Below are 12,721 nucleotides of genomic sequence, written 5' to 3' on the forward strand. Positions count from 1 at the left end.
AGGATTCTCTACTCCCTGGGTGAGTCTCAGCCTCAAATAAGGGACCACTCGTCTCAGTAAAGCGAGTGTCTGATAAATGTCTGAAGAATCAGCAGCTTTTGATGGGGAAAGAGGCTATTCTTGGAATCACATAAATAAGGTAGAGACAGAGAAAACCCAGGCTCCTGACCACAGCCAAGTGCCCTTTCCAGATCTGTCCCCTCACTGTGCCACATTTGATTAGTAATAATCCATTTTTAATTCCTCTTAAATAGTTTTAATTACTCCACTGCCTGAGGGGGCAGGGGAGAGGCCACCAGCCCCAGCCCTGGGGAGCACCCAGCTGGGTGGAAACCCAGAGCTCACAGCACAGCTCTCCCCGGGGCCCTGCAGCAGGTGGGCAGTGGGGGGCGAGGGAGCGAGCTGGGCACACTCACGTAGGTGTCGTGGTCATAGAGCTCCACCACGATGCTGGGCGGCTGCTCAGCAATGCTGGCCGGCTCACCGAAGATCTCAATCTCGTAGAAGATAAGGGTCTGGTCCCAGGTGGGGTTCAGGGTGTTCTTTACGACCACTGTCTTCTGACTCTGGTGCAGGAAGGAGACGATCGCATAGGGATCTGTATGGGCCAAGTTGGGAAGAGAGACAGGACATGGCAGGGACCATGAGAGTCTCCTCTCAGGAGGTGCCCAGGCCACAAAGCTGAAGCAGGGCTGTGGCCGCCACTCCAGAGCAATGTATCCACACTGGAACCCATTCTCCTCAGGGGCCTTTCCTGTTCAGGGGAGATCAGACTGGAGGAGGCGGGAGGTGATTCAGGAGACCAGTTACGAGGCTACGGCAATGACCCAGGCAGAGACGGTCCTGGCTTAGTGGGCGTGGACCTAAGAGCTGCTCTGCAGTGGGTCGTGCGAGCTCCTTGCTATCTCCAAACTCCTTTGCAGCCTGCCAGCCCTGGACGCACCCGTCTGGGACCTAGCCACTAGCCACTCTCTCTGCCCAGTCCCAAAGGCAAATCTGTGTCACTGAAGCAGATTCTAGGACAGTGGTTCTCCAATGCAACCAGGCAACAGAATCTCCTGGAAGGTGCACAGAGATTGCTGAATCCCACCCCACACTATGACACGGCAGATCTTTCCAGCAAGTTCCAAGGTGATATTGATGCTGCCTTAAGGCCACACTTGGGAAAACAACGAGGGAGCAGGTCCTTTGGGACTACGCGTTACTTAAGAGAGGAGCACAAGGCCAAGAAGAAGGGGCTCTTCCAACTTGTCCTAACGGAATGGGAACTTGGGCTGAAGACTCATTTGTTACCATTTTGTAAGACTCCAAATGCCAAATGCTGAGGGCACTTGGACAGGAAAGTCTGGGGACATAGGAGGCTGGAAGCTGATACTGAATGTCTGTGAGGACTTGGCCCAGTGCCTTCATGGAAGCCCTATGCCCTTGGCGCCTCGCAGTGCCCTGCCGCTGAGCCCACAGGCCTGCCCCCGCACTGCCACCCTGTGGGGCCCCAAGAGAGCCTCAGTGACCGTAAAAGCAATGGTCTCTGCCTCACTGGGCTCAGAAGGGTGCAAGAATGTCCAAACAACCCTGAGGCTGGGATGAGGAAACAGTGAACCCCACCAAGAAGACATAAGATGACGGGCTCCTGGACCACAAGGAGACCAAGGGGTAAGCCAAGGCCACCGCACAGGACACAGCAGAGAGAGGGACTCTGCCGGTAGAAGAGGTGGGAAGGTGGGTGAGGAGCAGCAGGACTCCTATAAAGGGACCCAGAGAGCAGGGCCTAAGGTGGTGGGTGTTGCTCAAAGAACCCATCGTAAGGGGGAGGGGCATCTAAGTTACCAGGCAGAAGCCATGGGCACCCACTGGCTGAACAGTGCTGGGTTTGGCCACAGGAGGGTGACCACTAGCCTGGGGCCAGCCTGTCACCTCCTGCACAGAAGCACAGCAGGGTCAGTCATGGGGAGTGTCCTGCAGGAAACTGGTGTTGAGCCCTGCTGTGGAGTAGCAGAGGAGCAGAGGTTCTGGGGATAGAAGGAGCGGCAGGGGGAGAAGCGGGGGCAAATGCCACCTCTTGCTGGTGGGAGCCTCCCTGGCATGGGGCTCCCCTTTCCACGCACTGGCCCTGGCAAGGCTGGCTGAGTCCTCTCCCTCCTGCTTGCCCCTGGCAGGGCCCGTCGGCAGTGGCGGCGTCTGTGCATTTAATGAAACCGTCTGGCTGTGATACCATCAGCTCCAAGCTCGGCAGAGAACCTCTCCCAGTTCCAGTAAGGGAAGGAGGGTGCGTTCCCATAAATAAAACCATATTAGAGGGCCGGCGAAAAAGCCCCTTTTGTTCCCACCCCCCGTGCTTCCCAACGCTTTATTTTTATAAGCGTGCGGGCCCCAGACCGACCGCGTTTACACAAAGATCACAATTGCACATTGTGGCGGCCGTGCACGCCGTATTGGTGTTGGCAGCACCCCCCACGCCAGCCCTCCCCCCCAGCAGGCCGGCTCCCTCCAGCAGCCCCAGCAGCCCAGGCAATGAGCTCAGCCCTGGGGGGTGGGTGCTTTCAAACAAAACTCACCCAGACCCACACACGGCCCCCAGCCGCCCACGGGAGAAAAACACAACAAAGACATTGTAAAGAGCAGGCCTGGAGGCCCCCGGCCTCAGACACTGGGCCACTGTGTGCTGGGGCCTGGCCTCTCCCCCAGAGGGCCCAGCCCCTCCCCCAAAAAGCGAAACAAGGAGGGGGGCACTGTTGCTCCAGCAAGGTGGTCAGATGGACTCACAGACACATCTTCTTGCAGAGAAGCCAAGAGGAGGGAAGGTGGAGGACTGGGTTCTCCTCAGGGCTGTGCACCCCGGGCCAGGGGGCATGTTTGAGGACCACAGCTGCCCTGGAGAGACTCCAGCCACACACACACACACACACACACACACAGGTATCCACCAGCATCCCCATCACAATAGAGCCAGGGATTGCACCAAGTCCCAGGCAGGTTTGTTGATTATTTGGGGGGGGGGGGGTACCAGGGATTCAACCCAGGGGCACTTAACCACTGAACCACATTCCCAGCCCTTTTTTAATATTTTATTTTGAGACAGGGTCTCTCTAAGTTGCTTAGGGCCTCACTAAGTTGCTGAAGCTGGCCTCACACTTGCAATCCTTCTGCCTCAGCCTCCCAAGCCTCTGAGATTACAGGCATGAGCCACCATGTCAAACTCTAGGCAGACAATTCTTTGGCTGGATCCAGTGCCCTGCATCTGGCCGTTCGGACTGAGCCCTGCTGCTCCAAAGGAGGACCTTCTGCATTCAACATCCTAAGCTCCCCTATGGGGCCTTTCCACCAACCAGCCCAGACCACCAATGTGGAGAACAGGATGGGTAGTGTCACACTCTTGGTCCAAAGAGGGAGATTTGCCCCCAGGAAGACCTGCAATTCCCAAGTCCAGTGCTCCTACATGTCACACTCGTTGGAAGGAGACCATGGAGTGGATCACAGCAATCAAATTAAAACTACCCTACAGCAAAAAGTTAAGAAAAATGATTCAAAATTGTAACACTCAGTGTTGGCAAATAGTTGATGAAGTATGAGGTATTCTTTATCGCTGGAAGCAATTCAGCAACCTTCAGAAAAGTAATTGGGAAGTATGCCCATAAAACATAAAGCCATTCAGGCCCCCTTTTCCATATTACTGGGAATGACCCAAATTAGCCACACACTATCTGTACGAAGATGTTTGCTCTGGTGTTATTGATAATATATCATTCATTTTATATATAGTTGTGGGTAGGTTATCACTGACCTAAGAATGGGAAGATGAAGGAGACCAATTATAGCTATTAGCATCATAAAACAGCAATGAAACAAGAGTTAGAGCGCAGGTTGTGTGTGACTTAATAGTGGAGCACACAGGTGCAAGGTGTAGGGGTCCCCAGAGTAGCCTGGTGACATCGAGTCAGGGTTCCTGGAGGTGGTCTCCTACCTGAGCCTCAAGAATCAGGAAGGAATCAACACAGACCAGGATAAAGGTCAGCCAAGGGTGTCAAGGCACCCAGCAGGCAGAGACACCAAAGAGCACGGGCACTTGGGAAACAGGAAGTTGTTGGTGGAGGTGAAAGGGAGTAGGGAGCACCCAGGGCGGGGGCAGAGGGGAGGACCAAGGTGAGCAGATCACCCATGGCCCTGGACTCCTGCTGAGCAGTGTGGCCTGAATCCTGTAGACTGGATGTTGTCCTAACACGGATTGGACAGCCTCCTTCCCCACAGCTGCAGCACCTCCTAGTCCCCCGCGCCCTGCAAACCTGAAAGCTCCTTCCTAGTCTCTCTCCTTCTCAGTGGAGCATTTCACAAGCCTCTGATGCATTTGGGGAAAACACCTCCTTATGCTTCCGGGGCGGAATACCTCCGATGGAGCCAACCCGAACAAAAAGCCCTGCCTAAAAGGGAGAGGGGGCCGGAGGACGTGACCAGAATCCAGACGCAGGAAGCCCCAAAGCAAGAATTCCCCCACCCCACTCAGGACAGAGTCCACATCTGTATGGAAAACTGAAGCTCTGGTCCCCAGGCCACGGTGTAGCAGCCATTCATCAGATGTCACTGTGGCCCAGCCTGGCAGGAACCTCTCTCAGGACCACCCAACTGCACAGCCTTTTCCTCCCAGGAGCCATGGGGCCAGCAAAGAGGGCCACGGGAGCTTCTTTGACACCCACCCCAGCCGCGGGTTAATGAACAATGTGACTTGGGAAGCCACGTCGAGCCCCATGAGACCCTCAAAGAAATATTTCTGGGCTCCTCCAGCTAAGGGCCATCTCCTGGAATGTGATAGCATCCTGCCAGTGCTGCATCTGGGTGGCAGCTCTGCCACCCAACCAAGTTCTCCTCTGGGGGATGGGACAAAGCAGAGTCATCTGGGGAGCAACTTGGTGGAGCAGAGAGCTTCCCACAGGGAACCCTTTGAGAAATATCAGTCTGTCGAGAAGAGCCACCCGGCTTACGTGTGTTCAGGGAAACCACGCTACCCTCTCCAGAATTCCAGGGCAGGCAAGGCAGAGCTGGGTGCCACACAGATGTCACTGTCCTCTCTAGTCACGGCTTTCAGTTCAAGGCAAAGCCAGCACATACCAGAGACGCTGGCCAGGCTCCAACAGGCCCACCCCCATATCCAAAAGAAGCCACTGGAATTAAGAGCATCTTACAATGTGTAGGTCTAACTGCTGTACAGGACACACACACACCACAGGCACTTTCCATGGGTGCAGAGGACCCAGGCTGGCTACGTGTTCAAGCCCCACCTGAAGGGGAATCCCCAGGCTGCCTGCACGGTCACAACACCACAAAACGCCCCTTCTAGAGGGTGGAATGAGATGGCCATTATCACCCTATGTACACACATGATGACACACATGATACACACATGTTTACACAGTGTGACTCTGCACCACATTCGTGTACAATGTGTCCAAGTGCATTCTACTGTCATACATAACTAGAACAAGTTTTAAAAATAAAAAAAAAGAAATTATCTTTAAAAAAAAACCTCCTTCTGCCGAGTCCGATATTGTTCCAGAAGTGTTTTCTGGGCAACTCCTGCATATCCCTCAACTCCTCAGCCAGGGAGGAAGCACAGATACAGCCCCTGCCTCTGGACAGCTCCAGAGTCCACTGCAGAGGGACAAGGAGAGTCCGTGGGGACACAGGAGCACAGGAAAGCCCAGGTCAGGCTCAGGAGCATGCCCCTGGGAGGGCCCTCTGCCCCAGACAGCAGCAGGCAGCTGGAAGGTGCTACCAGCGACAGACAGAGTTAGACCCTCCCCTGGCCCCAGACATTCCGGATTCACACATGAGTTTCCTCAGAGAAATGCCAGCCGGTGGCCGCGCACAGCCTCGGGCCGCCAGCCGCCCCAGGGTCAGTTCCAGGAGAGAGATTGCTTTGGTTTAGGGTTTGGGAGTGAAAATAAACACTCTGGGTTTTATAGGTTCCCCGCGTTGGCTGCTGTTTTCCCTTCCATCAGCTGCTCAATTGGGCCTTTCATTCAGAAGCCAGTGGCCTCTGAGGAAGCCCTGGGCAGTGCCCGCAAAGCTCAAGGGATGTTTATCTGGGGGAGGGGGTGGGGCCAGGATGGAAAGTGTGACGTCTCCACAGGCCAATGCCAGGCTGACCCTGCCCTGCAGTCCCTGGACTGAGCACTGGCTTCCCACGCTGGTCCCTTGGAGGAGATCCTGACTTGTAGGGTCCTCGGCCAACTAGGCACACAGGGGACAAGGGGCTCTCCACCTGAGCCCCCACCTGCCCACTCACCCTGCACAAACCTGCTGCCTGCACCCTCCCCCTTCACAACCTCCCCAGGAGAGAAAGCAAGGCGGTGAACTAGACCCCTTCTTATTTCTCAAGGTAAGTTCCAATGGCCAGAGCCCGGATGTGTATCCCAGAGTTAGAAATCGCTGCAGATATTGACCTTCCCCTGGCACAGCCCTCACAAGGTTGCATCTGTGAGTACTACCTGGGCATAGGGAGTGCTCAGAAAGTAGTCATTCTTAGGTGCCCAGTGCTACAGGTTCAGGGGAAGACAAAGCCCTTTCCTGGGAGTGGGGCAAGGGGGTCATGGTCAAAGTGAGAAGGTTGCAGCAGGAAGACCCCAACTCATCTATGCAGCAGGTAAGGGCTCTGAGAGAGGCACCAGAGAGGAAGCCAAGTCCTGTGGAAGGAGAAACCATCTCATCCTGGAGAAGGGCATCCCGGCGGGTCTTGAAGGACAACTAGGAGTTCATCTGGTTTAGATTAGGAAGGAAATGCACTCTAGGCAGAGAGGATGCTAAATGCAAAAGTCAGGCACCTGGAAGAGGCTGGCAAACAGACGAAGGCCAATGGGACTGGAGCTAGTGAAGAGAGGGGACGAGCCCCAGATGAAACGGGTGAGGGCCACAGGGGCAGGCTGGCGAGTGGGGGTCCATCTGTCAGAGTTTTTGAAAGCAGATGATCGATGTGCCCAGGTATGCTGAGGGCAGGCAAGCCACGAGGCCTCCAAGTGGCCTGAATAAGAAGGGGCAAGGCCAGCGTAATGTGACAGTGTGATGCTGAAGACAAGGGAACAGATCTGAGAGATTTGGGTGTCAGAAGCCACAGAACCATGTGACTGAGGGTTTCTGACCCCAGGACCAAGGCAGGAAATGCAGAGGAGCCTGGACCTGGGAGCGGCGGCCCCTCAAGGATTGGGTCTGCATGGGATGGGCCACTAGAGCAACTGCAGCCCACGCCAAGAAGCAATCAGAGAAGAAGGACGCCGCTGGAGACCCTGGAGAGGGTGTGGCCTGGAAGCCGTGCCTGGGGGGCTTTCAGGAAAGAGGGGATGGTCAGCCATGCCAAACCCTGCAGAGAAGTCAAGCAGATTCCAGAGGAAGGGCTGCTGCACCTGACAACCAGGAGGCCACGGGACCGAGCAATGACATCCAGCAAACGCAGCCGCCACCCCCCACGAGGGATGCCTCGGGCCACATCCCCTGTTGCCTGCAGGCCTGACTCCTCCATCTCAGCTCTCAGCCCACGGTCCCCGGTGCTCCTCCCTCTGTCCCACCTACCAGAAAAAGAGTCCTTGTCCATCGCTGGCAGGTCCCGGGCCTGGTACATGTAGCAGCGTAGGTGGTAGCGATTCCCATCTTTACCAAAGAAGAAACAGAGACACCAGAGTGAGGGGTTGACGGGGTCTAACTGCTGGGGCTCGAGGGGAGGGGAGTCTGCCCTCCAAGGACAGCAGACAGAAGGGCTGAACGACAGAAGGGACATAGGCCATTTCTCGGGAGTGAGCCTCGCAAGCCAGGAGGACGAATCACAGCTCCAAGGCAGAACTGAGTGCTGCGTCCTGGGGCCAGACTAGAGCTGCAGGAGTCGGGAGGGACAGAGGAGGACAGGGAGGAGCAGAGGCCAAATAGGTAGCAGGCACTCACAAGGCACAGTGTGAATGCCCACTCGTACACTTGAGTGGATGCACACGTGCACACACACGTGCACACACACAGACACACATGCACAAACACACACACATGTGCACACGCACAGACATACATGTGCACACATGCCTAAAGACACTGATCAGAGAGCACATAGACTCGGTTCTCCAGAGCCCCGATGTACACACCTGCCCACGTAATCCCATGCAAACGGAAGTATAGGGTGTGCACCCACATCACCTCTGTAGGTCCCACCAAGAATCACTTACAGTCAAAGATGCAGGAGATGGTGGGTCTGTTCACACCGAAGCTCAAGGTAGAGACAGACACGGAATCGTCGCTCCTATCATCCACTACACCACCCTGGAGGCACAAAACTGGTCATGGCAGATTCTGACCCCAGAGCCCAGAGCCAGTGGGGAAACGTAGGGAGGACACAAGCCAAGGGAAATTGAGAGTCCTGAGACCCCACCATCATCAACGTGACAATTGCCCACCTCATAGGTGGGAAACGCAGGTTTGCCTTGAGTCCTGCTGTCCTGGGCCCTCCCTGTGCACACTGGGGTGTGCAGGAGCACAGCTGGCCTCTACCTTCTGGACACCTGGAGCCTCTCCAGTAAGTTGTGGTTACCACAAATGTCTCCAGACATTGCCAAATAACCCCGGGGGTAGAGGGATTGTCCCCAGCTGAGAACCTACAGTAAGAATTAAATCAAATGTTGTACCTGCAGCCTTGGGCAAGATGCCTGGCACTCAGTAAGGGGTACTAGTGACATCAGTTTAACCCTGTCATCTCTCTAGTGTCGTGATAATTTAGTCACTTCTCCTGAGCACCCACAGTGCCCTGAACTCCTCTATGTCTGCACCCACCCCTTCACTACCAGGGTCACGACACTCTTCAGCTGCTAAAAGCAGTTGGCCTCCAACGACACTCAGAAGCTCATCCTCTCTACGGCGTCGCTAGACGCCAATGTCAAAGTACCAAAGGATTGTGGGAAACTCTTCCGACCCTCTAGAGAAGACTGGATAAGCCAGGGGGGAATTCTGAGCTGTTCCAGATTACAGGTTGACAGGAAAAGACTCTAAAGGACTCTCCAAGGAAGAATTCAGCAGAGAGCTGGCTACTGGGGTGCATCTAGTGGAGCCAAGGTCTGGAGGTCCCGGGTTAGCATCTCTGGGCTCCCACTATCCACCCACTGCGTATTTATAGACAGTGCTGGTGCCAGAGGCATATAGGTCCCAGATCACAAGCTCTGGGGAAAGGCTGTGCTAGATACTCACTGCCTCTCAAAGTTCCCACTGTGCTAGGGAGAGTCTGGGGCCAAGGACAGGAACAGAAGCAGGAGGCAGACTGGGGCCACAGCTGGCTCAGAAATCTCTCCATCAGTTTACTGTGTATAAAGCCATTTGGGCAGGCCTGTCACCTTGTCCTGATTAGCACTGGGATCTAACCATGGAGCCTTGAGCCACTTTTAGGAACACCAAGACCAGACCACTCCTCTGAGCCAGATGCCCACCTCTCTGGTGCCCTCCCTCAAGCCCACCTTCCTCCAAGGGCCAGTAGCCCAGCCGCACACCACAGAGGGGCTGGGAGAGCACGCACCGTGTCCCAGAGGCCCTTTTCAGAGGTGGCAGGGTGGAGTGATAAGGTGGCCTCTGCTCCATTTCCTTCCCCAGTGGCTCTTCCCATCCCACAAATGCACGCAACCCCTCCAAGAAAGCCCTGGCGCCTTCCTGGGGTTGCCTGCTGGTCCCACCCAGGTCCACCCAGATGGGCCAGTTCTCAGCAGCGTAGCCCTGACCTTCACCCTGGATGGACCTTCACTTCTGTCCTCTCCTCTCCAAACCACAGCCACCTTAAAGCCTAGCCCAGGCACCTCATCCCAGAAGTCCCTGGATGCCTGTCCCCCCACCCACCCCGCAAGCCAGGACCAGCTTCATCACCCACTGTCACTCAGCTCCGTAGCGGGAACCTTCAGTGCCTCTTACACCTGAAGGGTCAAATGACACCTCCTCCCAGTCAGGCCCCAGTGACCTGTCCCATCCCCCATCCCACACCAAGCTCTGCCTCCCTCAAACCCGGCCCCCTCAAGCTGCCCGGGATCACCCTTGCCCCCACTGCTGGCTGTGCCAGGCTGCCATCAGGCATCCCAGTCCTCCCCACCTAAGGTCATCCTGCAAGTGACTGGCTCTGGCTCGCTTCACCAGACATCCTCCTTTGTGACAGGGAGGAACAGTGGCCCTGCCCTGGCTTCCTTTCACCACAGTTTCAAGGTGGCTCTAAAACCAGATCCTTGGGCCCGATTCTGACCCTGTAATTAACTGGCTGTACGGCTGTGGGCAAGTTGCTTAATGTCTCTGAATGAATTGTTTGTGAGTTGGAAAGAGGTCTACAGCACCTATCTCAGAGGTACCATGATGGACAACTAAAGAAGTTCTTGGTATACTGCCTGACACCAGAGCAAATGTTCCAGAAACGTTAGCGAGTGATGACCTTGGGAAACGGTTACGCTGGGGTGGTGTTCAGACACCTCATACTTGTATTCTCACAATTATTCCAGGAAACTGGATAAGTGAACGTTTCTGTAGGGGACCCCAGCCCTGGGGGATCAAACCTGCACGAGCAGGCGCCTCCCCAGTACTTGGGTCCTCCTCTCTCTCTCTCTCTCTCTCTCTCTCTCTCTCTCACACACACACACACACACACACACACAAGCAGGGTAACCGGGAGGGGTGTCATACTGCAGGCAGGAGAAGTCCAAAGGCCCCGTCGTCCTGAGTCGTCCTGAGGTCCTCCCTCCTGGGCAGCTGTGGCCCCCAGGGTTCCCACCAGGAGAGGCTCCTGGCCTGACTGCACTGCTGCGCTGGCAACAAGTCAAGCAGCTACTGGCCACTGAGCACCCCTACTGGCTACAGTGCCTGTGGGCTCTGAGGCCAAGCAGGGGACAGACTTGAAGGCTCCCAGCAGGCCATCCAGGCAGGAGACACAGGACACCAAGGCAAGCAGGTGGGGACACCAGCCAGCACTGGAGTTCAGCGGGGCATCTGACACTGGCAGCTGGGCCCCTCCAGCTGCTGGCTATGGGGCCTGGGGTGTGGTTAGAGGGAGGGACTGGGTTCAGTTGGGGAGAAAGGGCCACAGACCCTTGTCCCTCTTCCCCAGCCTGGCCACACACAAGTGCCCCACCGGCAGGTAGGGTGCTGGGTGAGCACAAAGTGGTGGTGGGGGTGTCGCCCGGCTACACAGGCCCCATAATTCACCTCTGCCTCAGGGGCACCCTCAGGGACCTCCCTGCTGGTGGTGGCTGCCAACACCCATCCCCACTCACCTCACACCTCATTCAGACGGCCTCCCCTCCTGCCACCCATCAACATCCCCACACAGGCTCTGTCTGGGGCTCTGGAAGCACTTTCTGGGTCCCTGTCCAAGGGCAGGGTCTCCTGTCGGCCGTCAGAAGAGGTGTTCCCCTCCCTGGGACTTCTACCAGGGCTGGGACCAGGTACAGGCCTCGCTCAGGCCTGGCCCACAGCAGCCCCTGCCCGAAGAATAACTCCCAGGGGGCCCTCCACCTGGCCTTCTCCACCTGCCCTGCTGCCAAGGGAGGGGCCCAGCCATCCCCCAGGGTCACGAGACACCAATGCCACTCACATACGTCCCTCCCTCCTCCCCTCTCCTGGTGGTTCAGGAGTCGGATGGAGACTGCGAGGAAGACACATTTCTGGGGAGCAGGGCAGACACACACTCAGAGCCAGGCAGAGGGACAGTCACGAGACTCAGTGCCTCCCAGTAGAGCCCCAGTCCCCGGCTGCCCTGGTTCACACTCTGGTCAGAACTCTACCCACACAGCAGCCCAACATCTTCACATTCTCTGGCCACCAACCCTCCTCAAAGGGACCTGGGCTCCCCAACGGCCACTGACCCTCTTCTGTGGCCTTATTTTTCCTTATAGCACAGATGCCTGGCACGTTCACCTTTCTGCTGACTGCCCCCATCACTGGCAGGTGAGCACCGCTGGGTCCCCAGTGCCCACTGCAGGGCCTGGCATAGAGAGGCCCTGGTGAAATGTTTACAGAATAAGGGAGTGAAGTCCAGAGCCAGCTCCCCACCCCACCTACGCACCTCCCTCTTCACACCCTGGAACTACTGTAGGGGTTGAGCCTGACTCAAGGGCAGGAGCCCCAGAGAGGTGCCCCGCCAAGTGAGAGGAGAGTGCAGGCGGGGGCCCGGAGGTGGGCTCGGTGGCGCAGCGCTTGCCCTGCATGCGAAGCCCTGGGTCCCATCCCCAGGACTGAAAAAGAAAGGAAGAGGGTTACGTAGCGGTGTGATGTACAGGGTACTGCCACGCAGTGTGCAAATCCAGGGACTATTCAAAGAGTCCCCACAGCCTTCCAGGGAGGGATGACAACCACCTCTGTGACCCCGGAGCACACGAAGGCAAAGCAACCTGACAGCGGCAGTCCCAGGGCAAAAGAGCGGCCGGCAGATATGGAATAAATGTGTCACCTGTAGCAGCAAGTCATGTGCATGGAGGAGAAAATCCAGGTGACAAATTCATTTTACAGACCCTGGGGCACAGACGTAGGAAACGCCCAGGCTGCATGCGGTCCCAGGAGGGGAGGGGGACAGGAACTCCCGAGTCCTCCAAGTATGGGTCAGTGGGCAAAGGGAGGACACGAGCCAGGGAAATTGGGAGTCCTGAGACCCCACCACCATCATCATAGTGACAACCGCCTACCTCGTAGGTGGGAAATACAGGAGTCTGTCTTGAGTCCTGCTGTCCTGGGCCTGCCCTGTGCA

At 56.4% G+C, this 12,721-nt stretch overlaps 1 protein-coding gene across 23 annotated transcripts in view; it reads right to left on the reverse strand.

The window, feature by feature from the left end:
* Positions 1-12,721, reverse strand: part of DYSF (dysferlin) — a 210,604-nt gene that overhangs the window by 77,669 nt on the left and 120,214 nt on the right. For all 23 annotated transcript variants that reach the window (XR_014018501.1, XM_081264293.1, XM_081264302.1 and 20 more), the window contains 3 exons: positions 8,193-8,286; positions 7,555-7,632; positions 417-598 (listed from right to left, as the gene is read on the reverse strand). Coding sequence is in view for 22 of the 23 variants with exons in the window: in XM_081264293.1 (XP_081120419.1) it covers positions 417-598; positions 7,555-7,632; positions 8,193-8,286 (354 nt within the window). In the remaining variant the exon portion in view is untranslated. The remainder of the gene's footprint in view (positions 1-416; positions 599-7,554; positions 7,633-8,192; positions 8,287-12,721) is intronic.

The sequence above is a fragment of the Spermophilus citellus genome (assembly GCF_964194105.1).
Source record: "Spermophilus citellus genome assembly, chromosome: 13".
Classification (NCBI taxonomy): Eukaryota; Metazoa; Chordata; class Mammalia; order Rodentia; family Sciuridae; genus Spermophilus; species Spermophilus citellus.